This window comes from Gigantopelta aegis, chromosome 15 (assembly GCF_016097555.1).
Source record: "Gigantopelta aegis isolate Gae_Host chromosome 15, Gae_host_genome, whole genome shotgun sequence".
NCBI lineage: Eukaryota > Metazoa > Mollusca > Gastropoda > Neomphalida > Peltospiridae > Gigantopelta > Gigantopelta aegis.
This window is the reverse complement of record NC_054713.1, coordinates 1,739,003-1,765,666: the sequence shown is the minus strand read 5'-3', so window position 1 is coordinate 1,765,666 and position 26,664 is coordinate 1,739,003. Positions and strand designations below refer to the sequence as shown.

Genomic DNA, 26,664 nt, shown 5'->3' with positions numbered 1-26,664 from the left:
CTGGAGGAGGGAAACAACAAGCAGTTGTTTTCAACACTCAGTTTCTTGGTAAACTAAAACCATATCATAATATACTAGTCACAACAAGTTAAGGGCCAGTATCAAATTTTACCTTACTTAAAAAATAAAATAATACAAATTTTAAAAATCAGGGGCGGTCATAGGTAAAGAAAAGTAAGTTACAGACTTGAATAAAGCATTTCAGATTGCATTTGCTCATAGCCTGTGTGGTTGCCAGTAGAAGTAGTATGGAAAAGCATAAACAAAAATATCTGATTGTTTGACTTTTTGGAACTTTGTTTTTGACTAAGCAGGGCACTTGCCTGAAAACTGCACGTGAAACTCCTTTTTTGTGTTAAAACCTTTCATGTTTAAATTGGGTTGGGGTGGGGTGGGGGTATAAATGTCGGTTTTTTTTTTTTTGCAATCTGGTTTCGGATAACCATGCCACCAAAACATAAACTGAGCCTTCTGGATTGTGGTCGAGCCCTGCCATGTGTGAATGACAGCATATCCATGAGACAAGTAAATCGCAAGGTAAATAGGTAGATACCGATACGCATGTGATTAATCTGTAAAATGAGACTAGTGTGTGAGTAAGTGAACAGACTAGTGGCAAACAGATAAAACGTCCTGTACTAGTCACACCAAGGCAAGGGCCACATGGACCCTGCGTCTGAGAGGGGTGGCCCATTCGCTGTGCCAGTGGTATCGAAACGCCGTTAGTGGATGACGCAATGACTCACTTGCAGACATCTCACTACTTGTAATGACCACACAATTAAGATGACGTCATTGCTTTGCTTGTCTCTAGAGAACAGTAGTTTAAAGAACATTCTCAACTGTGTAACAGCACGCTGTAAAGATCACACAATTAAAATGACATTATTGCTGGTCTCTAGAAAACAGTCATTAAAGGAACATTCTCAACTGTTACAGCACGCTGCAATGACCACACAATTAAAGACATTGCTTGTCTCTAGAGAACAGTAATTAAAGAACATTCTTAACTGTTACAGCACGCTGAAAAGGACACACAATTAAGATGACGTCATTGCTTGTCTCTAGAGAACAGTCATTAAAGGAACATTCTCAACTGTTACAGCACGCTGCAATGACCACACAATTAAGACATTGCATCGGCATTTATCGAAGGTAAATGTGCTGAGCTGTCAAGGGTTCTGGGGCATACTTCCCGAAAACCAAATTGAATCAAAGATGGTCAGAAACATATTTTAGTGCTGTATATAGTGGATGATGAATTAAAAACACATACACACACACACACCAGTTTTAATGGAGTATTTTATATGAAAATAACCCACAGACAGGACTGCACATACCGTAGCTTTAATGGAGTATTTTATACAGACTAACCCACACAGGACTGCACATACCACAGCTTTAATGGAATATTTTATATGGACTAACTCAGACAGGACTGCACATATCACGGCTTTAATGGAGTATGGTGTATTTAATATGGACTAACTCCGACAGAACTGCACATACCACAGCTGTAATGGTGTCATGTACCACTTGTTGGAACCGAAAAGAACTGTAGGGTGCAAGGACAAGACTAACTGAAGACTGACGAAGTGAACAAGTATTTATTTTCAAAACAATACTGAGTCTGTGAGGAGTGTGTGATATTAATTGTTATATTCCAGTCACCACAAGATTACTGATCTGAAATATTATAGATACTGTACTAAGTCTGTGTAGAGTGTGTGACACTGTCAGATTCCAGTCACCACAAGAGCATTAATCTGGAATATTATAGATACTGTATCCATGGCTCTTCTCCAGGCAGCCATCTTGGTGTGGAAATTATCAAACGGCTGCTGACAACCAGGGTCAACACAGGAAAAGAATCTGTTGGAATCTTCAAAGTTAGTATCACTTTTGTTCCCACCATGCACGTATCCAGTATTTTTCCGTACCGTATGGAAAAAATCCAGAAAGCTTTCAGCAACACACTCGCGAACTGTTCTGTACAAGAGATCTTGATTTTCTGGAATACACCGTGTGTCATCTCAAAAAAAAAAAAAAAAAATATATATATATATATATATATATATATATATACACATGTATAAGAAATAAACCACAATGTTAAACAACTGAAAAAGAAAATCATTTACAAATTTACCATGTTAAAGATTAGAAACAAGTTTATTCACAAGTATCAAGAACAGATGGATATTTTGACAGAAAGAATCTTGTATTTTACCATGTTAAAGATTAGAAACAAGTTTATTCACAAGTATCAAGAACAGATGGATATTTTGACAGAAAGAATCTTGTATTTTACCATGTTAAAGATTAGAAACAAGTTTATTCACAAGTATCAAGAACAGATGGATATTTTGACAGAAAGAATCTTGTATTTTACCATGTTAAAGATTAGAAACAAGTTTATTCACAAGTATCAAGAACAGATGGATATTTTGACAGAAAGAATCTTGTATTTTACCATGTTAAAGATTAGAAACAAGTTTATTCACAAGTAGCGAGAACAGATGGATATTTTGACAGAAAGAATCTTCTATATTAACATAGCAGGGCTAGCTCTGGCATTTGCTCAATTCGCCAATTGTGAATTTTGAAAGCAGTTGGCAAATTTTATTTTAGTTTGGCAAAATAATTACATGTAATAATTGACCTTTTTTAGAAATTAACTGACAATTTCTGCAATTTTTTAAGTTTAATAGACAATCTGGCGAATTGTTTTGCTCACCCAAAGCTAGCCTTGCATAGGGACTAAAAACAAATTATTAACAAAAAAGCCACAAGTACATGTACCAAAAACAGATGACTATTTAAACAGAAAAATCTTCTATATTACCATGTTAAAGACTAAAGACAAATTATTCACAAGTTTATTAGAAATAGGTCAGTATTTTGACCCAAAACAAAAGATATTCTATACTGGTATTACTAAGTTAAAGAATAAAAGAGGTAAAGATTTTGTGAATATACATACATGTACATGTATACACACACACACACACACATACACACACACATACATACACACACACACACATATATATATATCTATATCTATATCTATATCTATATATAGATAGATATATAGATAGACAGATATAACCCATAAAATACTTCTCTGCATACATAACTACAGGATTAATTATCAGTTACTGGATGTCAAACAATTGGCAATTCTGAAACAAGTCTTCAAAGGAAACCCTCAACATGTTTTCATCAGTAGCAAGGGGTCTTTCAAATACACTTTCTCACAGACGCACAGCACATACCATGGCATTTGATATTCCAATCCTGGAACTGAAAAACTCAAATGGGTCTACTGCGGTGGTCTGATCCTACACATCAGTGAGTCCTCTACCAACTCAGCAAGACACATCAAGTGACTCTAGTTTATGGTATTCAACTGTAGCAACATTAGGAAACTCCTCTTTATAGTGTGTTTGACTGTATAGTCATAAGGCAACTCCTGTTTATGGTGTGTTTGACTGTATAGTCATAAGGCAACTCGTGTTTATGGTGTGTTTAACTGTATAGTCATAAGTCAAGTCGTGTTTATGGTGTGTTTGACTGTATAGTCATAAGGCAAGTCGTGTTTATGGTGTGTTTGACTGTATAGTCATAAGGCAAGTCGTGTTTATGGTGTGTTTGACTGTATAGTCATAAGGCAAGTCCTGTTTATGGTGTGTTTGACTGTATAGTCATAAGGCAAGTCCTGTTTATGGTGTGTTTGACTGTATAGTCATAAGGCAACTCCTGTTTATGGTGTGTTTTTATGTCATAAGGCAAGTCCTGTTTATGGTGTGTTTGACTGTATAGTCATAAGGCAAGTCGTGTTTATGGTGTGTTTGACTGTATAGTCATAAGGCAACTCGTGTTTATGGTGTGTTTGACTGTATAGTCATAAGGCAACTCCTGTTTATGGTGTGTTTGACTGTATAGTCATAAGGCAACTCCTGTTTATGGTGTGTTTGACTGTATAGTCATAAGTCAACTCCTGTTTATGGTGTGTTTGACTGTATAGTCATAAGTCAACTCCTGTTTATGGTGTGTTTGACAGTATAGTCATAAGTCAACTCCTGTTTATGGTATGTTTGACTGTATAGTCATAAGTCAACTCCTGTTTATGGTGTGTTTAACTGTATAGTCATAAGTCAACTCCTGTTTATGGTATGTTTAACTGTATAGTCATAAGTCAACTCCTGTTTATGATATGTTTAACTGTATAGTCATAAGTCAACTCCTGTTTATGATATGTTTGACTGTATAGTCATAAGGCAAGTCGTGTTTATGGTGTGTTTGACTGTATAGTCATAAGGCAAGTCGTGTTTATGGTGTGTTTGACTGTATAGTCATAAGGCAACTCCTGTTTATGGTATGTTTAACTGTATAGTCATAAGGCAAGTCGTGTTTATGGTGTGTTTGACTGTAGGGCAACTCCTGTTTATGGTGTGTTTGACTGTAAAGTCATAAGGCAACTCCTGTTTATGGTATGTTTAACTGTATAGTCATAAGGCAAGTCGTGTTTATGGTGTGTTTGACTGTATAGTCATAAGGCAACTCCTGTTTATGGTGTGTTTGACTGTATAGTCATAAGGCAACTCCTGTTTATGGTGTGTTTGACTGTATAGTCATAAGGCAACTCCTCTTTATGGTATGTTTAACTGTAGGGCAACTCCTGTTTATGGTGTGTTTGACTGTAAAGTCATAAGGCAACTCCTCTTTATGGTATGTTTAACTGTAGGGCAACTCCTGTTTATGGTGTGTTTGACTGTAAAGTCATAAGGCAACTCCTGTTTATGGTATGTTTAACTGTATAGTCATAAGGCAAGTCGTGTTTATGGTATGTTTAACTGTATAGTCATAAGGCAACTCCTGTTTATGGTATGTTTGACTGTATAGTCATAAGTCAACTCCTGTTTATGGTATGTTTAACTGTATGGTCATAAGGCAACTCCTGTTTATGGTATGTTTAACTGTTAAGTCATAGCGCAACTCCTGTTTATGGTATGTTTAACTGTATAGTCATAAGTCAACTCCTGTTTATGGTATTTTTAACTGTAGAGTCATAAGGCAACTCCTGTTTATGGTATGTTTAACTGTTAAGTCATAAGTCAACTCCTGTTTATGGTATGTTTAACTGTAGAGTCATAAGGCAACTCCTGTTTATGGTGTGTTTAACTGTATAGTCAAAAGGCAACTCCTATTTAGGGTGTGTTTAACTGTATGGTCATAAGGCAACTCCTGTTTATGGTGTGTTTAACTGTAGGGCAACTCCTGTTTACTGTATATGCAAAAATGTTCGCGATTATACTGTGAAAATCGCGAATAAGTTGACAGCACAGCAAATTTAATTACGCGCAAAGTTATTTCCGATTTGGTATAATTTTCCTGGATACAAAAGACAAGCAGTCAGAGCTACCTGTTAAATTTATACAGAGTTTCGTATGCACTTTGTCTTTACCGCCAAATTATCCACAAGGTCATGTAGTTCTGTAAACCTGCATGGTCACATGCATTTGATCGAAGTGACACACAGTTGGTTGTAAGTCTGCTGTTACATAATCTCAGTTTTGTTTGTTTTCTTTGTAACCTTGAATGGAAGTTTGTGGGTACCATCAATAATTAAAAGTTATTTCTTCTGATATTTGCGTTTTTCAATGTTCTGTATCGCATGTGCGTGTTCCATCGATAACATGTCTTATCAGACATACATACAACACTGACGTCTCGCTGACAGCATGGTAACATGTCCAAGTGTGTGCGTGAAATCGTCATTGAAAAGAGTTTTGCAAATGAAATGTGGGTAATTTTGATTTTATACAGGGGATACAGTCGCAAAAATTATTCCTTGCGAAAATGTAAAATGAAAGCCTGATCGTGAATTATTTTAGCCACGAAAATATTTGCATATACGGTATGGTATGTTTAACTGTTAAGTCATAAGGCAACTCCTGTTTATGGTATGTTTAACTGTTAAGTCATAAGGCAACTCCTGTTTATGGTATGTTTAACTGTTAAGTCATAAGGCAACTCCTGTTTATGGTATGTTTAACTGTTAAGTCATAAGGCAACTCCTGTTTATGGTATGTTTAACTGTTAAGTCATAAGGCAACTCCTGTTTATGGTATGTTTAACTGTTAAGTCATAAGGCAACTCCTGTTTATGGTATGTTTAACTGTTAAGTCATAAGGCAACTCCTGTTTATGGTATGTTTAACTGTTAAGTCATAAGGCAACTCCTGTTTATGGTATGTTTAACTGTTAAGTCATAAGGCAACTCCTGTTTATGGTGCGTTTGACTGTAGGGCAACTCCTGTTTATGGTATGTTTAACTGTTAAGTCATAAGGCAACTCCTGTTTATGGTATGTTTAACTGTTAAGTCATAAGGCAACTCCTGTTTATGGTGCGTTTGACTGTAGGGCAACTCCTGTTTATGGTATGTTTAACTGTTAAGTCATAAGGCAACTCCTGTTTATGGTGCGTTTGACTGTAGGGCAACTCCTGTTTATGGTATGTTTAACTGTTAAGTCATAAGGCAACTCCTGTTTATGGTGCGTTTGACTGTAGGGCAACTCCTGTTTATGGTATGTTTAACTGTTAAGTCATAAGGCAACTCCTGTTTATGGTGTGTTTGACTGTAAACCTACCTAGAGACATGAGGTGACGTGCACACCTCTCCTCCACCACCCCACCTCCTGGTAGAACTGCCCTGTCCAGCAAAGCGTCATGAAGTCTGTTGGCACACTGCCAAAACTCCTGCTCATGTAACTCTGCCGCTTGCTGGCTAGGATGACACGAAACGAACGTCTGAAAGATTTGATAAAACACAAAGTATTTTAAGTCTATAGATATCATTTGTTTGTTTTCATTTTTGATAAATATTTTTAGTAAATGGGAATCGAGTATATGCATTCCTTGCTAATTCAGTTAACTTGAAAGAACTGCCAAAACCATTTGAATATACCCATATGAATGCATTTCATTTTTTAATTTGTGAATGTGTGTGCGTGCGTGCGTGTGTATACTTACATTGTGATGCATGCATGATTGTAGTGTTGTTAAAACCATTATATGTTTGTTTTGTGTAACGGCACCACTGGAGCACACTGAAATTTTAATCATCGGCTAGTGGATGTCAAACATATGATACTTTTTTGGATGGGATGAAGCTCAGTCAGTTGACTGCTTGCTTGAGGTGCTTGCGTCGCAGGATTGAACCACCTCGGTGGATTCATTCAGCTGATTGGGTTTTTTCTCGTTCCAACGAGTGCACCACAAGTGGAATACAGCTGTGGTATGTTTTTTCCTGTCTGTGGGGAAGAGCATATAAAAGATCCCTTGGTGCATTAGGAGAAATGTAACAGGAAAAATGTAACAGGTTTCCTCTGATGACTACAAGCCAAAATTACCAAATGTTTGACATCCAATAGCCGATAATTAACTAATCAATGTGCTCTAGTGGTGTCATTAAACAAAACAAACTTTACTCTACCTGGACGAGTCTGTGTGAATTTCGCAGAGAAATCAAACATGGCTGACTGCCGTCTGCATAACGTTTGTCCATCCAGTCAGTTGTGAATACGTCAACATACATGTCGGCACACACGTGACTCTGAAATTAATAGACATATCTGTACATATGTGAATGAAGTGAGTGTTTTTAGCAACAAAACCCCCCAAAACATCTTAACAACTTGAGCAAATATATCTGTTAACATGTGAATAAAATGAAATAAACATGTTTACTATGACAAAAATAAAACATTTTAAGAACTTCATGTCTGTACGTAAGTGAATGAAATGATATCAACGTATTTACTATGACAAAAATAAAATGTTTTTAAAAATTCAAATTTTTGGGAACTTTAACAAACATGTTTTGATACTGGCATAGAATGATTAGCTTGTATGGTTTATTTCCTGAAACTGCAGTAAGATATGACTGGGTGAATGATCTCCCCATGATCTTAATTAGTAGGCTGTGATTTAACCTCTACTACACTGGAGATTCATGTCTCAGCAAGTTATCTCCCCTTGATCTTAATTAGCAGGCTGTGTTTTAACCTCTACTACACTTGATCTTAATTAGCAGGCTGTTTTAACCTCTACTATACTTGATCTTAATTAGCAGGCTGTTTTAACCTCTACTATACTTGATTGGAATTAGCATGCCGTGTTTTAACCTCTACTACACTTGATCTTAATTAGCAGGTTGTGTTTTAACCTCTACTACACTTGATCTCAATTAGCAAGTTGTGTTTTAACCTCTACTACACTTGATCTTAATTAGCAGGCTGTGTTTTAACCTCTACTACACTACAGTAAAATGTGACTGGGTGAGTTATCTCCCCTTGATCTTAATGGGTAGGCCATAATTTCTTTTTTCTTTTAACTTTATTAACATGCCTATATCCAAAAAAGGTTCAGGCATGTCAATCCCACACCCCTGGTCTCTGGCATGGCCTGGCCATAATTTACTACCCTGCAGTAACATTATCTCCCCTTGTAGACTGTCATTTAACCTCGTCTACTATAGTCAAGTGTTTCTGCCAGAAATAAATATTTGGGTATGGCGCTATGGAACTGAATGCAACCACAGTCAGCATGCGGTATGGCGGACCTACCTCAGAAAGAAAATGGATTAAGTTCAGGGTTACTGTGAAGAAAATCATACAGTAACGATAAAGACAAATTAATTTTGTCCAAAAGTTAACTTTAAAAAATAAAATCTGACAAACAATTTGGGAATGGCGCCATACCCATTTGACCCTCTGGCAGAAACCCCAAGTCAGTAGTTAAATGTGATTGGGTGAGTTACCTCCCCTTGATCTTAAAAGGCAGCCTGTGACTAAACATTAACTATGACACTGCAGTTAGATGTAATTGCGTGTCCATTCAATGATTTGTTTTTATAATCTACCATCCTTGTAAAACATGTATTCACCTTTGTGGCCTCTGTAATGTATGTGACACAGCTTGTGTTGCTGGCAAGTTGAAGAACCTCCAGAACTCGATATTCTACCATCTCCATGACAACCACGTCACATGACAGCATTGCCTGTTTAACACTCGAGTCAACTTTCCCTTTTGTCAATACCAAATCCACCGAAAGCTGAAAACAAAAATTAACAGTAAAACTGACTTAAAAAAAGAAGAAGAAAAAAAGAAAGACATTTATGAATTATGTATCTATATATATGCAATGTGCATGACTATTATGAAAATAAAATAAACTAAGATGTACATAAATATCCTTACATGACTATTATGAAATTAAAGTAAACTAAGATGTACATAAATATCCTTACATGACTATTATGAAATTAAAGTAAACTAAGATGTACATAAATATCCTTACATGACTATTATGAAATTAAAGTAAACTAAGATGTACATAAATATCCTTACATGACTATTATGAAATTAAAGTAAACTAAGATGTACATAAAATATCCTTACATGACTTATGAAAATAAAATAAACTAAGATGTACATAAATATCCTTACATGACTATTATGAAATTAAAGTAAACTAAGATGTACATAAATATCCTTACATGACTATTATGAAATTAAAGTAAACTAAGATGTACATAAAATATCCTTACATGACTTATGAAAATAAACTAAACTAAGATGTACATAAATATCCTTACATGACTATTATGAAATTAAAGTAAACTAAGATGTACATAAATATCCTTACATGACTATTATGAAATTAAAGTAAACTAAGATGTACATAAATATCCTTACATGACTATTATGAAATTAAAGTAAACTAAGATGTACATAAAATATCCTTACATGTAAGATGTACATAAATATCCTTACATGACTATTATGAAATTAAAGTAGATGTAATTAAATATCCTTACATGACTATTATGAAATAAAAACTAAGATGTACATAAATATCCTTACATGACTATTTGAAATTAAACAACTAAGATGTACATAAATATCCTTACATGACTATTATGAAATTAAAGTAAACTAAGATGTACATAAAATATCCTTACATGACTTATGAAAATAAAATAAACTAAGATGTACATAAATATCCTTACATGACTATTATGAAATTAAAGTAAACTAAGATGTAATTAAATATCCTTACATGACTATTATGAAATTAAAGTAAACTAAGATGTACATAAATATCCTTACATGACTATTATGAAATTAAAGTAAACTAAGATGTACATAAATATCCTTACATGACTATTATGAAATTAAAGTAAACTAAGATGTACATAAAATATCCTTACATGACTATTATGAAATTAAAGTAAACTAAGACATACATAAATATCCTTACATGACTATTATGAAAAGAAATTGAGATCCTGGGTATACATACATTATTTAAAATTCAGTTAAACAGTGTACATGTATGCACAGTAATACCTCTCATAAAACCAATTTAAAACAACTCAAACAGTAAATTACTTGTTTTGCCAATATTTCGTGGGCCAGAAAACATCTCTGTTTGACTGACTGCTTACTTGTCTATATAACTATCTCAACATCCATCTGTTACAAGTTAGTGGTAACCTTACTGAGTATAATGTGACTGAGCTAGTTATCTCCCCTTTATCTTAATTAGTAGGCTTTGGTTTGTCATTATTTCATTGGTTCATTGTCTGTCTCTGTGTTATTTAAATATTGCTGTATATTAATACATATACAGAACTTCACATACGTTCTTTTCGCTTCCTATTTATTACACAAATTTATTTTGCGCAAGAATATATACCACGAGACCGCATAGTGGTCGAGTGGCAGGCCTATGTTCTTTTGCAAAATAAATAAGTGTAATAAATAGGAAGCGAAAACAAAGTATGTGAAGTTCTGTATTTATTACATACCTTCTTTTATGTTTTACAAAAATAGTTTTTAATTTAACATCATAACCACACTTTGTTAAATCTCTGATCAAAACTCCTTTCATGGATTTACTTAACGTTAAGAACCATACTCTGCGGCAGCCTTGTGTAATGTTTCAAATACGATGTGACGTCATTGGTAAATCATATATGACGTCAGTAAATAAAAGGTGCAAATTGCAGTAATGTGCAATACAAAATAAATTTATCACAGTTTCAAAATGTCTTATCACTATAGTAATATTGAACAGGTACAATGTATGTAATAAAATCTGTTATCTGAGTTTCGAACCAAGTATTTGTCAACACACTTTCTTAACTACTGTTAATTGGGCTTCCAGGTTTGAGGAAGACCCAGTGGCCATGTGGTTATGGTCGTGGGCTGTGAAATGTCATGCCAGTCAGTGCTGTAGGATTGAATCCTACTAACTGACACTTTGTGTTTTCAAATATTATGTACAATCATTTTGTTTTGCTTTGTGAATATGTGCACTTCATGGGCCAGTTAACGTATTTTGTCTGTCTCTTTCTGCCGAAATAGCTGTCTGTCCCTCTCTCTATGTCTGCTCACACATCAGTCTGTCATGAAAAACACATCGCCTAGTCTGTCTATGTGTGTATCTACATCTTGTTTGTCTGTCTGTCTGCCTGTCTGTCAGTAATAGGTCAAGGAATACAATGTATATTGTTAAAAATACCTGTTTTTGAACATGAAGACACTCCAAGATGAATTTTTGTAACTAGGCCCGTCTCTACCTGTACAGATGTTTTGTCTGTCTCTCTGTCTGTCTGTCTCTCTCTCTCTCTCTGTCTGTCTGTCTGTCAGTGATTCAAGTAACTATTTTTAGATTACCTGTTTTAGTACCTGGAGACACTCTGTGATGAATTTGTCACTTGGTCTGTTTAACTGTAAAGATGGTTTGCTTGCAATGGTGGAAATCTGAGCAGGTGATACGAAACCAGTGTGTCGGAACGTCAAACTCACATCACCATTTACCAGCTGAAACCACAAACAAACCACAATCACCATTTACCAGTTGAAACCACAAACAAACCACAATCACCATTTACCAGCTGAAACCATGAACAAACCACAATCACCATTTACCAGCTGAAACCACAATCACCATTTACCAGATGAAACCACACACAAACCACAATCACCATTTACCAACTCAAACCACAATCACCATTTACCAGCTCAAACCACAAACAAACCACAATCACCATTTACCAGCTCAAACCACAATCGCCATTTACCAGCTCAAACCACAAACAAACCACAGTCACCATTTACCAGCTCAAACCACAAACAAATAATTTATTAGCTGAAACCACAAACAAACCATTTACTAGCTTAAATCACAAGCAAACCATTCATTAGATTGAAACCACAAACAAACCATAAATTTACTAACTCAAATCACACACAAACCATTTACGATCTGAAATCACAAACCATTTACTATCTGAAATTACCAACAAATCAAAATTACCATTTGTCAGCTGTAACTACAAACCACAATAATATTTTAATATTGTAGCACTTTCCACTGATGACATTTGACCCATGTCTCCTCAACACAAAATGTATGTAGAAGTACCCAAACATGACCATCATGTGAAACTTCCATCTTACCAGCACATTAAGAGGTGATTTAGATTTTCTGTGAATGCAGTCGAGTTGCTCCCACTCTGTATACAGAATAAGTCCATCGACAAGCTGCGAGTGTTGAACACTGGGACCACAAACCACGCAGCTGTACAGGAGTTTCACATTCAACTGTGTCCTGAAGTAAAAACAAAATACTAAACACTCAGTGGTTTCTTAATTATTGAATATCTGATTCAACATTGCCATGGAATAAACACAAAATAAAAACTAATTAAGTTTTTTTTCATTAATGTATATCTAATGCAATATTGCAAAGAAATAAACACACAAAAAAAAAATCAAAAAAAATCCAGGTTTTCTTATTTGCTAATTACTTTATTCAACATTGCTCGATGTGAATACAAAACCTCAACCCCAATCGATGTTGTTGTTTAACAGTTGTCGTTTTGTTTTTTATTAATAAATAAATCATTCATCTTTGCTGTCAAGTATGTATGTACAGGTAAATAGCCAACACCTTACAGACTTTTTAAAGTAAATACAAAACATAAATTGAACATGGCTCTTAAATACCAAAAACAGAAAATTAATATTAAAAAATAAAAATCATTTTAAGAATTTTTTTATTACAATGTACTTTTTCTTCTGCAGAAATCGGATAAGAAAAAGTTTGTTTTGTTTAACGGCATCACTAAAGCACATTAATTTATTACACATCGGTTACTGGATGTCAAAAATATGGTCATTTGTGACACAATCATAGAGAGGTTAGTTTAATCCCCTTCGTGCTAAGAAGCCCATCATTAGGCTGTAACCAGAGATCGCCACTGCTGCCTGTCTTTTTGCCAGCTTCTCCAGCAGCCCCCAACTGAGACCATAGATTTTTTTTTCATTAGTAGCAAGGGATCTTTTTTTATGCACCGTCAGTATAGTACATACTACAGCCTTTAATATATCAGTCGTGGTGCACTGGAATGGAACGAAAAATAGCCTACTTGCCCACCAACAGTGATCGATCCAAAACCGGCCACGCATCAAGCGAGCGCTTTACCACTGGGCTACGTCCTGCCTCATTCAGATAAGAAAGTCAGCACTACCTATAATGTTGTTTAGAATGTTACCTATACTGCTTTTTAGAATGTTACCTATACTGCTGTTTAGAATGTTACCTATAATGTTGTTTAGAATGTTACCTATACTGCTGTTTAGAATGTTACCTATACTGCTGTTCTCCTTTTCTTGTTTTCTGGTTGTGAAAAGCTTCCAGGACAAACTGCATGGTGTCATGGAGTCCATGACTTAACCCTCTTGCTGCCTCTGCCACGTCCAGTGAGGAGTCTTTACTGGACCCTGATCCAACCTGACCACCTGTCATCTGATGATCACAGCTTAATTGTTCTTCAGTTCTAGAAAACATCATCATCTTGTTTTTCCTATCTGATTGATGATAGTCTTGTTTATTAGCATAATGTTCTGTTACAGTCTCATAGCAAGAGTGAGTAAGTGAATGGAAGTTTTTTAAATTTGGAGGATTAGTTTGAAATTCTGAAGTCACATCTTCATCATGTTGCAAGGTGTAATGCTGTTGGTCCAAAACGTTTCCAACAATTGTGTCAGTGAATTCTCTGAAGTATCTGCTTTGAGATAAACCAGGATGCCTTTTGTGTTGGTTTTTGCCTGGTCTTAAAACATGTTCAGCATCTGAATCAGTTGATGGTTTAGAACACAAATCAGTGGACAATTTAGGACCTGAATTAGTTGATGATTGAGGACAAGAATCAGTTGATGATACAGGACAGTGATCAGTCGATGATATAGGACATGAATCAGTTGATGATTTAAGATATGAATTGATTGACACAAAACATAAATCTGTTGATGATTTAGGACATGGATATGTTGATGATACAGAACAGTGATCAGTTGATGATTTAGGACATGAATCAATTGACATGAAACCTGAATCTGTTGATGATTTAGAACATGAACCTTTTGGATATGAATCAATTGACATAAAACCTGAGTGTGTTGATGATTTAGGACATGAGTTTGCTGATGGCATACAGTATTCAGCTCTCTCAAAAGCAACTTTCTCAACACTGTTGCTAAGCAACTTATCTTCCTTCATGCCATCCACAGCAGTAGCAATGGTCTTAAAATGTCTGCTACAATTCATAACTCTCTTAGAATTCAGAGAACAAGATTTGGTACTAAACGCTTTTAACACATTATTCAACTTCTTCAAATTGAACATGTCAGGATTGGTAAATTGATTGTTAACACTGTCTGATTGGTCACCTTTCAACCAATGACTGCTGCTCTTCTTAGATTCCAACCAATGAGTGTTGTCACAATCTGATTGGCTGCATTTCAACCAATGACTCTTACTAGCCTCTGGCTTACTATGTCTGGGTTCCTGCACGTCAAGAATGGAACATTTTATTGAACTATTCACTGAAAGATCATCAAAACAGTCATAAAAATCTGAATCATACAGCTGGGTATCTCGCAAACTTGTAACAAGGAAATCTTCAGTTTTGGAAGTAGTAGGTAAATTCTTCACGTCTGCTGCAGTTTCCACTTTCACTCCAAGTCCACTGTCACTATCTGTTTCTACTGGATCTTCAAAAAACCAGGCAACATCATCATCATCGTAACTAGCTTCTGGTTTTATCTCTGTTTTAGATCTTTCATCAGATACAGCTGGCCAGTATTTGTGACTGAACTCATCTGGAATTCTTGTGGTTGGGTTGTCACCACGATTAAATATATCAGAATTGGTCTGAATACTTTCGCCACTGTGTACCAAATTTCTGGCCTCATGTGTTGCAGACTGTCCAGCAACAACACTGTTCTTGTTCTTTCCAGACTGATATTCTGTTTCACCTGGGTTTAACGTAATGTCTGTACAGTCAGACTGAGCAGGACTCTCCTTCAAACAACACGTGTTAGTACCAGGAGAACCTGTTGTAGTAACTGTTGATATCAACCCACTGATAATGGCTGACTCACATAATTTCTGTTCAGAACCAAGTCTACATTCAGATGTGAGGCTAAGTTCAGATGTCTCTCGATGTTCAGATGTTTGTCTAAGTTCAGATGTCAGTTGATATTCAGATGTTAGTCTATTCTCAGATCCAAGTATATGTCCAGACGTTTGTCTATGTTCAGACATTTGTCTATGTTCAGATGTTTGTCTCTGCTTAGGTCCATGTGTATATTCAGATGTTTGCCTATGTTCAGATGTCTGTCGATGTTCAGATGATTGTCCATGCTCACATCCAAGTCTATGTTCAGATGTTTCTCTATGTTTTCTAAGTCTGTCTATGTCAGAATTATATCTGCCATGTTCACATGCCTCTGTGATATGTGTGTCTTCTTGTACATCAACAGATATTTTCAGCTGTTCACATAAAAGAATACACTTTTCGACTGCTGAACGCATCATAGATAAAATGTCGCTGATGAAGACTCCCTGAAAAATACACACATTGAATTAAACGTATCATACACCATTAAAATTCTAAAACATCTTAGATCTATAACCGTTAGTTGATGGTACCTAAGGACACTGAAAACTAGGACTATTCCGTGTCTAACTTATCACAGTTATTTCTATGTGTGGTTTAGAAAGTGAGAGGAAAACCTGATGCTACAGCAAAAGATCTTGTATCCACCTTTTCCCACAGACAGGACAGTACAAATAACAACTGCGGTGGATTACTGTCTGGAATTAAAAAACATAAGTCATTCATTCATTTCCATTTATTTCCGTGCTTATATCCAATTAAGGTTCAAGCACACTGTCATGGGCACATACCTCAGGTATATAGGCTGTCTGTCCAGGAGAGTAAGTTAAGAGGTTTGTGGTTAGTGAGAGAGAAGTTGGCGTAGTGGTCTTGCACCTAACCATTGAGTTGTTAAAATTCACTCTGGGTGGGAGCCGGTACCGGGCTGCGGACCCAGTACTTATAACTACCCACTTATGTCCGATGGCTTAGCCATGACAACACTGAGGCTGGTAAAAAATTTAATTTTTTTTTAATAAAAATAATAAAACATTTTTTTTAAAGAAATTTGATGGATGCACTGAGAATGAACAATTGTATGATGAGATACACTTCTACCAAGCACTCTGCCAGTCAAATACATCCTGTCCCTTTTTATTGTTATCTTTATTCATTATTTTAGTTTTTAAAATGTTAAATTCCTGAAACCTTTAAACTGTCTATAGCTGTAAGTGTGTGAGGAGTGTGTGCATCGTTTCAGATTTTATTAAACCTGTACAGCAAGACAGAATTGTAACCTTCCAATTTCCATCTTTTCACTTACTAAGTTACTATATTTAACTGAAGTTGATGAACAAAGAACAGTCCTGAAGAATTGGACCCCACCCCCCCACCCCACCCCCAAAAATAAAACCCCAACAACAAAAAGAAAAACAGACAGAGATAAAACCATGTATTAGCAAAAAACACTGAATTTATTTTTTCCCACAGAAAAAAATAACAAAAAAACAATTTGTAAAAAATGTTTTGTTGACTTTGCTGTCTATGATTGATGAAGATATATTTGCAGCAGGAGATGGCCTAGTGATTCAGTTGGTAAATTTGTGCCCAACCCTTTTGTTGCTTACACAATAAAATATTTATTGAATCATTTACAGGCAGTATATAATAGGCATATTTCAAAAGCCTTTTTCTTCTCTTTTTTTCACAGATACATGTGCATGTACATAACAATATGATGTGGGAATCTAGACTGTGGAATGCAAAATATTTAGTGGGATTGGGTAATTCTCACTCAGAAAATACATTTAAAAAAAAGAAGAAAATTGACTTGGTGCAGGGGGTTGGGAGGGTTTTGATCCCTAACATTCCTTCTGCACATGCACCTATATTATTGAAAACAATCCACTTTAAAAACACTACAGTAAGGTATTTTCAAGATGTTATCAGGATTCAGAAAACTGCGTAAACAATCATTTTGTTTGTCTGATACTCTAGACTTCACACGTCATTACATATAACATATCATTTACATATCAATATCAAACTGGATCTCCTGACATGTCCTTTCCTCTTCCAGGATCCTCGAGGTACCCACAGAGTGGTGTCAGGCCGCATGTGTAGCTCAATTAAAGGTACCCACAGAGTGGTGTCAGGTCACACGTGTAGCTCAATTAAAGGTACCCACAGAGTGGTGTCAGGTCACACGTGTAGCTCAATTAAAGGTACCCACAGAGTGGTGTCAGGCCGCATGTGTAGCTCAATTAAAGGTACCCATAGAGTGGTGTGAAGCCGCACGTGTAGCTCAATTAAAGGTACCCATAGAGTGGTGTGAAGCCGCACGTGTAGCTCAATTAAAGGTACCCATAGAGTGGTGTGAAGCCGCACGTGTAGCTCAATTAAAGGTACCCACAGAGTGGTGTCAGGCCGCACGTGTAGCTCAATTAAAGGTACCCATAGAGAGGTGTGAAGCCGCATGTGTAGCTCAATTAAAGGTACCCATAGAGTGGTGTCAGGCCGCACGTGTAGCTCAGTTAAAGGTACCCACAGAGTGGTGTCAGGCCGCACGTGTAGCTCAGTTAAAGGTACCCACAGAGTGGTGTCAGGCCGCACGTGTAGCTCAATTAAAGGTACCAACAGAGTGGTGTCAGGTCGCACGTGTAGCTCAATTAAAGGTACCCACAGAGTGGTGTCAGGCCGCACGTGTAGCTCAATTAAAGGTACCAACAGAGTGGTGTCAGGTCGCACGTGTAGCTCAATTAAAGGTACCCACAGAGTGGTGTCAGGCCGCACGTGTAGCTCAATTAAAGGTACCAACAGAGTGGTGTCAGGCCGCACGTGTAGCTCAATTAAAGGTACCAACAGAGTGGTGTCAGGCCGCACGTGTAGCTCAATTAAAGGTACCCACAGAGTGGTGTCAGGCCACACGTGTAGCTCAATTAAAGGTACCCACAGAGTGGTGTCAGGCCGCACGTGTAGCTCAATTAAAGGTACCCACAGAGTGGTGTCAGGCCGCACGTGTAGCTCAATTAAAGGTACCAACAGAGTGGTGTCAGGCTGCACGTGTAGCTCAATTAAAGGTACCAACAGAGTGGTGTCAGGCCGCACGTGTAGCTCAATTAAAGTGTTTTGTCAAACATGAGTCAGTTTACCTGGTGGTTATATCTAAAGTGATCCTATCAGACAAGTTCTATGATTACCGTCTACCATTGTAACGTGTACAACATTGTTCAGGACAACTCCTATATGTAGCTTCAAACAATTTAATATAACAGTATTTTTATTATTATTTTAATTAAAAACAATGGTGCCTAACAGATAATACCAAGTTAAAAAGGGATGATAATAATAATAGTAATTACTACAAATAACTTTTTTATTATTATTATTATTAAAAACAATGATGCCGAACAGATAATATCAAGATCAAAATGATAATGATAATAATAATAATACACAGGGCTCGAAACGGCCAGTTCATTAAATGCGACCAATGTACCATTTGGGTGACTTAAATATTAAAAAACTAAAACATCAGTCGTTCAAATAATATTATTTGGTTAATCTTCATTAGAGCTGTAACATATAAGCCACTATTAATATTTGTATTGCATATATTTATTCCACATTAAAATTTTGCTCGTGGTTCGTGGTTCGCTTACCATAATTTGCCAACATCCATTATTATTTTTTGGGCCACCATATTTTTTGGCGAGTTTCGAGCCCTGATACATGTACACTGTATGTAAGTAATTAGTACAAATAAATTTAATTACCTGATCTCGGAGAGTGACAACAGCTTTGGTGAAAAGACCAATCATCGCCAGCAACGTCTTAACGCCTCCACCATGTTGATTCTTATGTGACGAACACACTGATTCTATCATCTGACCAACAGGGTGCTGTAATTAAAGGTAAGGAATGTCTTAACACCGCCACCATGTTGATTCTTATGTGACGAACACACTGATTCTATCATCTGACCAACAAGGTGCTGTAATTAAAGGTAAGGAATGTCTTAACACCACCATGTTGATTCTTATGTGACGAACACACTGATTCTATCATCTGACCAACAGGGTGCTGTAATTAAAGGTAAGGAATGTCTTAACACCACCATGTTGATTCTTATGTGACGAACACACTGATTCTATCATCTGACCAACAGGGTGCTGTAATTAAAGGTAAGGAATGTCTTAACACCGCCGCCATGTTGATTCTTATGTGACGAACACACTGATTCTATCATCTGACCAACAGGGTGCTGTAATTAAAGGTAAGGAATGTCTTAACACCGCCACCATGTTGATTATTATGTGACGAACACACTGATTGTATCATCTGACCAACAGGGTTCTGTAATTAAAGGTAAGGAATGTCTTAACACCGCCGCCATGTTGATTCTTATGTGACGAACACACTGATTCTATCATCTGACCAACAGGGTTCTGTAATTAAAGGTAAGGAATGTCTTAACACCGCCACCATGTTGATTCTTATGTGACGAACACACTGATTCTATCATCTGACCAACAGGGTTCTGTAATTAAAGGTAAGGAATGTCTTAACACCGCAGCCATGTTGATTCTTATGTGACGAACACACTGATTCTATCATCTGACCAACAGGGTGCTGTAATTAAAGGTAAGGAATGTCTTAAGGCCATCATGTTGATTCTTATGTGACGAACACACTGATTCTATCATCTGACCAACAGGGTGCTGTAATTAAAGGTAAGGAATGTCTTAAGGCCATCATGTTGATTCTTATGTGATGAACACACTGATTCTATCATCTGACCAACAGGGTGCTGTAATTAAAGGTAAGGATTGTCTTAAGTCTGCAAGTACACGTATAAACTGTACAGTTCCCTATTTACTGGGTAATACATTTTACTTTAATGAAGCAACCAAAATCATATTACACCATCAACAACTGACATACTTTAACATCAGACAGATTCTAACATGTATGTGTCAACATACATGTATGTTACACCTTTCCATCAATAACTGAAAACGGAAGAATTAAGTAGGTAAATTCAAAATCTGATATTCTTAATCAATCGGGGCAGATCAAAGTAATCCCAAGTCTTACTCTCTCATGCAGGGCCGTAGCTAGGGGCAGTGGGGGCAGTAGCCCCCCTAAAAAAAAAATGCGGAAAACACTGTAGAAACTTAAAACAAATTCTCTTCGTAACATTAAAAGGAGTTTTAGACTATTAACTACTCAGTTACCCCCCCCCCCCCCCCCCAAAAAAAAAATCCTAGCTACGGCCCTGTCATGGGTCTGCCCTTAAATTAATATTAGGGAAGTGTTTCTTTAAGCAGATACCTACAAGTAGCAGACAATGCCAATGACAAAGAAGAAGAGATTTTGTTTAATTATACCTCAGTCAGTATACACAATGTATATCTTAAATTAACACTGGTTTGAAAACCGTATTCAAAGGGAAGTAACAAAATGTGCCAGTATACACAGTGTGCTAGATTAGACAGATGTCACACAAGCTATAATTAATATTATTAAACATTGCCGAACAGGACTTGGTAACTGTGCCAGCCAGTATACACAGTGTGTTGGATTAGACAGGTGTTACACAAGCTAAAATGAACATTGCTGAACAGGACTTGGTGACTGTGCCAGTATACAGTGTGTTGGATTAAACAGATGTCACACAAGCTATTAAACATTGCTGAACAGGACTTGGTGACTGTGCCAGTATACACAGTGTGCTGGATTAGACAAGTGTCACACAAGCTATAATAAACATTGCTGAACAGGACTTGGTGACTGTGCCAGTATACACACAAATCCACATTTTGTCCAAAAAAAAACATTCAGCAAGAAAGAGGAAACCTGCTGTCACCACACAGGTCACTCCCATCAACTTTACTATATGAATCATGGTCTATCACTTGTATTAGTCGAGCAGCATAATAATAGGATATTAAACAAGCTTCCATTTCGGTATCATATTTTTCGGTATCATATTTATGACATTTATGAGGGACATAAACATGATATGAAATGGTATCCAGTTTAATATCCTATTTATTACCCACAATCAATGTTAATTTATGTCACTCAACTCGTTTGGTTGGCCTTCATGTAAGGTTGTACAGGTAGTGTACCAATTGATGACGTCATCATATGACGTCAAAGTGTTACTTGGCGTTCTTGTGGGACATATCACTTTGGTATGTACCAAGTTATTTTTAACAATATAGGTAATAATACACAGTACTACGACAACCATTTTGCAAGGGAGATAACTATAGATGAACATACCTCTATATCGAGTAACCTTAGCAACATTGCCACGTCCTTGACCAGAACTGCATCTTGGTTAGAATCCACAATACACTTGACACTGAAAATATACACATTACTTGAGTATATCACTTCAACGGTTGGAATGGGAAAATGGGCAATGGATTCATATTGAAAGTAAAAATACAGTACAATCTCGTTGGGTTGAACTCGGAAGGGTTGAATACACCAAAACTTTCAAACCAAGAACGAAAGGAAAGGAAAGGAAATGTTTTATTTAACGACGCACTCAACACATTTTATTTACGGTTACATGGTGTCAGACATATGGTTACGGACCACACAGATATTGACAGTGAAAACCCACTGTCGTCACTTCATGGGCTATTCTTTTCGATTAGCAGCAAGGGATCTTTTATATGCACCATCCCACAGACAGGGTAGTACATACCACAGCAATTGATATACCAGTTGTGGTGCAGTGGCTGGAATGAGAAATAGCCTGACGGAGACTGATCCCAGACCGACCGTGCATCGAGCGAGCACTTTACCACTGGGCTACGAACCAAGAATGAAGACCTGAGTTACACTTAAGTTGAACTACCCTCCCCCAATGGGTCGAACACTTTCTCGAGCAGTGAGGCAGGACGTAGCCCAGTTGGAAAACGCTTGCTTGATGTGCGGTCTGTCTAGGATCGATCCCCATCGGTGGGGCTATTGGGCTATTGGGCTATTGGGCTATTGGGCTATTTCTCGCTCTAGCCAGTGCACCATGTGTTATGTGCTATCCTGTCATGGTGCAGATAAAAGATCCCTTGCTACTAATGGAAAAAATGTAGCGGGTTTCATCTCTTGAGTGTGTCAAAATTACCATATGTTTGACATCCAATAGCCAATGATTAATAAATCAATGTGCTCTAGTGGTGTCGTTAAACAAAACAAACAAACTTCTTCTTTCTCGAGCACCGACTAGGTTCGAGCCAATAGGATTCAACTGTACTTTAATTGAAAAAGGACAATAAGTAATGGATTCTCCTACTTTGATTAATTCAATGACTGGTATATCAAAGGTTGTGGTATGTGCTGTCCTGTCTGTGGGAAAATGTATATAAAAAGACATCTTTTGCTACCAATGTAGCGGGTTTCCTCTCTAAGTCTATATGTCAGAATTACCTAATGTTTGACATCCAATAATCGATGATTAATTAATCAATGTGCTCTAGTGGTGTTGTTAGACAAAACAAACTAACTTATCATTACCACGTAGTTTAAATTTGTATTTGTCTTCAACACGAGAAAAACATAAACACATGATGTCATTGTAATATACGAAATTTTAAAATTAAGTATATTTAAAATCAGTTCAATATTTCATTAATAATATTTAACAAATGCAAGAACATGGGAAAATGACAGTATGATAAAAAGCAGTAAACTGTACACTTACCCATTACCTGCCTCGGTGGTGTCATGGTGGCTGAAGCCATCGGACTACAGGCTGGTAGGAACAGGGTTCGCAGCCCGGTACCAGCTCCCACCCAGAGCGAGTTTTAATGACTCAGTGGGTAGATGTAAGGCCAATACACCCTCTTCTCTCTCACTAACCACTAACAATTAACAACTAACCCACTGTCCTGGACAGATAGCCCAGACAGCTGAGGTGTGTGCCCATGACAGCGTACTTGAATCTTAATTGGATATAAGCATGGAAATAAGTTGAAATGAAATGAACTCACCCATTGTTATTAGCAATAAGGGGCATCACCAGCGAGGCTAAAAAACAAACAAAAAACAAATAGAAAATGTTTACAGTCTGTCAACAGTTTAGGATTCGAGACACTGAATTAAATGAGTATAAATTACATCAATATCAAATATATATGAAGGGATGGATGCAGAATTTTTTAAAAGGCCACGCATGGTTCACAAATTTCTTGAAAGTGCAATTTGAGATGGTTGTTCAAGACAAATGAGTAGACCTCCCAAAGCAGTGTTTCTGCCAGAAAGATATTTTTGGTTTTGGCGGTATGGGATTGAAATAAACCACAGTCAACAGAGGGTATAGGGGGCCTCACTCAGAAAGAAATGGGTTAAATTTAGGGTTAGGGTTAAGAAAATCATACAGTAATGATAAGAGTGATTAATATTGTCAAAAGGTTAACTTAAAAAGTAAAATCTGCAAAACAATTTGGGTATGGTACCATACCCGTTTTACCCTCTGACAGAAACCATGCAAAGGGAGTGAATGTGTTAAGAGATTTCGGAGCTTGTTCCCAGGAAAACCTTTGAAGTAAAGATGGCCAGAGATGCATTTTTAGGGCATTTTAGAGCTGTATTATTTGGGCGATCTTCTTTCTATACATGTATAACATATATGAGGCCCACTATTAATAATTGTATTGCTTATATTTATTCCACATTAAAATCTTGCTCGTGGCTTTCAAAAGTGAATGCTTCAGCTTATTATAACTTGCCAACATTCATTTATAAACACTGATTATGTAGACTGGATGTACTACGATGTAGTTAGGTGTAGTCTTAATATTTAAACAAAGACTTCTTGATCCAGTTCATAACTGGAAAAATCTAATTTAAATATCATGTAATAGTAGAACCTATGTTGATATTTTTGCGATCTAGAAACCAGGGCTTCTAGATTATGGTAGCCCCACTCCCATGGCTAGTGACATTCAATGTTGGGCTAGTAAATAACTATTTTTGCCATGCCCGACGGCTAGTGAATGTTTTTTGTGAAATGTTGCAGTGAAGTCTATTTTGTAAATATGAATATTCTGACCCCACCCCAAACCCCAAATGTTAGTGTTTTAAGCCCTATCTCCCTCTTTAGATGACATATCTGACTATTACTATTATTTAGTAAAATTGTATTAACTAGTAGTTAATTTTCAATAGTAGCTAGTACATTTTTTAAATCACTGATCCCATGGCTAGAAGATTTTAAAAACATTTTAGAAGCCCTGTAGAAATGGTTCTTCAAATCAATATATTACTGTAGCAGTTCATTTAAGGTTCAGAACAACTAATGGTTGAAATTCATCTCTTTATTACAGCAACTCGTATATACACAGACACCCCTGTGGATAAGATGGGGGTGTAATATAGAGATGAATTTCAACCATTAGTTGTTCTGAACCTTAAATGAACTGCTACAAAATGGAGCCGACGTAGGGACTGGGTGTGTTCTTAACACAAGAATACAATTATAACCCAGTCAGAACCCGTAACAGTTCAACTGCCCATGGCCCACAGCTCCGGGACGTAGCTTCACTTGAGGGGGGAGTATATAGTAGTGTTGGTATAAAGTGCTCCTACTGGTAGTAGCTAGTGGGAATTTCCCTATTAGCTCAGTTGGTAGAGCTCTGGACTATCGTACTGAGAGTCCATGGTTCAAATCCCCTCAGTGGAGGTTGATTTTTCTGTTACATTACTACTTTGTTGAAGTATATATATATATAAGCTGACTTAATTATGCTTACTTAAAAAATTGATAATTAAACGTTTTCAATTTTTGTTTAATTAAAACAAACCTGAAATATGAATATTCGTTTTTGGGCTACCTAAAGCAAGCTTGGGCCATTGATAATGAAAACTTAGTGGCCCAAATATGTTAATTTTGGACACCATACTTTTAGTGTTGTAGCCTATATTGTAACCATGCAGGTGCTGGCAAAATAATGATCATCTACTTGTCAAAAGATAATTAGGAAATTTTAACTGCCACAGGAGAATTTCACTCACATAATATTGTCACATCTAGGTGAGTGATTATCACTGATACACTCACGATATTCACTGTATTCACTGTATTGCACCAAAGTTCATAGAGTAAAACAAGAAGGAAATATTTTATTTAACGATGCACTCAACACATTTTATTTATTTATTTACTATTTATTTATTTATACGGCGTTATAAGCGGCGTCAGACATATGGTTAAGGACCACACAGATATTGCGGTAGGAAACCCACTGTCGCCACTTCATGGGCTACTCTTTTCGATTAGCAGCAAGGGATCTTTTATATGCACCATTCCACAGACAGGATAATACATACCATGGCCTTTGTTACATCAGTTGTGAAGCACTGCCTGGAACGAGAAATAGCCCAATGGGTCCACCGACGGGGATCAATCCTTGACCAACCGCGCATTAAGCAAACACTTTACCACTGGGCTACATCCTGCCGTGTAAAAAAAGTGTTTTTCAAAGTTTTCGAAATAGTGCAGGTGTGTGGGGGTGGGGTTGGAGGTTAGGTGCATGAAGCACAATACTCTCTAAAAATTAAATAGTGAAAATACTGGAGAAAACCCCCCCCAAAACCACTTGTTCGATCATTTATGGGGCTTGATTGGCTGGGGCGAAATCATCTTGGGTCGAACTAGTTTGGGGACGAAGCATTCTTATTATAATTTTGGTGTGTTAGCTGACATTGACTATCAGTATGATCAAAACTCGTGTTAGATCTCACCCAAGTGAACGGCGGCATCTGGACCTGACATAAAGCTCGTACACTGCGACGACATTTAACGAGCGTTTGCATTCGTAACTAATGAAAACGTCGTCTTCTATTTATCTCCCCTTGGCGCAGACAGCTTTTCTTTGTGAGGCTGGAAAATAATTTTGATCTAAAACCCAGGCCGACTGATGCACAGAAAATAATTATGCATGAGAGAGAGAGAGAGAGAGAGAGAGAGAGAGAGAGAGAGAGAGAGAGAGAGAGAGAGAGAGAGAGAGAGAGAGAGAGAGAGAGAGAGAGAGAGAGAGAGAGAGAGAGAGAGAGAGAGAGAGAGAGAGAGGCGGGGGGGGGGGGGGGCGAGATAGGGACACACACACACACATGGGCAAAA

The 26,664-nt window shown here is 36.9% G+C and overlaps 1 protein-coding gene across 2 annotated transcripts; it reads right to left on the bottom strand.

The window, feature by feature from the left end:
• Nucleotides 1–1,596: 1,596 nt before the first annotated feature.
• LOC121390688 lies at nucleotides 1,597–26,411 on the bottom strand. 2 transcript variants are annotated; one of them, XM_041522568.1, is made up of 11 exons: nucleotides 26,286–26,411; nucleotides 23,534–23,570; nucleotides 21,816–21,897; nucleotides 19,301–19,426; nucleotides 13,734–15,991; nucleotides 12,541–12,691; nucleotides 11,767–11,901; nucleotides 8,957–9,124; nucleotides 7,505–7,624; nucleotides 6,660–6,819; nucleotides 1,597–2,035 (listed from the first exon to the last, which is right to left on the bottom strand). In XM_041522568.1, exons 1-11 carry the CDS (start codon nucleotides 26,338–26,340, stop codon nucleotides 1,740–1,742), a joined length of 3,588 nt encoding a protein of 1,195 aa, XP_041378502.1. In that variant the 5' UTR covers nucleotides 26,341–26,411; the 3' UTR covers nucleotides 1,597–1,739. The 2 variants fall into 2 exon arrangements, with proteins under 2 accessions (XP_041378502.1, XP_041378501.1); XM_041522567.1 differs by having other exon boundaries at nucleotides 11,755–11,901; nucleotides 26,286–26,410.
• Between the last annotated feature and the right edge of the window lie 253 nt (nucleotides 26,412–26,664).

What these genes read in the sequence shown, in the direction of transcription:
- LOC121390688 (XM_041522567.1), bottom strand. Translation starts at nt 26,340, where the DNA reads ATGTCGTCGCAGTGTACGAGCTTTATGTCAGGTCCAGATGCCGCCGTT. An exon ending in AGATGCCGCCGTTCACTTGG is followed by an intron (nt 23,571 to 26,285) that starts GTGAGATCTAAC and finishes TTTGTTTTTTAG; the next exon opens with CCTCGCTGGTGATGCCCCTT. An exon ending in TAAGGTTACTCGATATAGAG is followed by an intron (nt 19,427 to 21,815) that starts GTATGTTCATCT and finishes CTTTAATTACAG; the next exon opens with CACCCTGTTGGTCAGATGAT.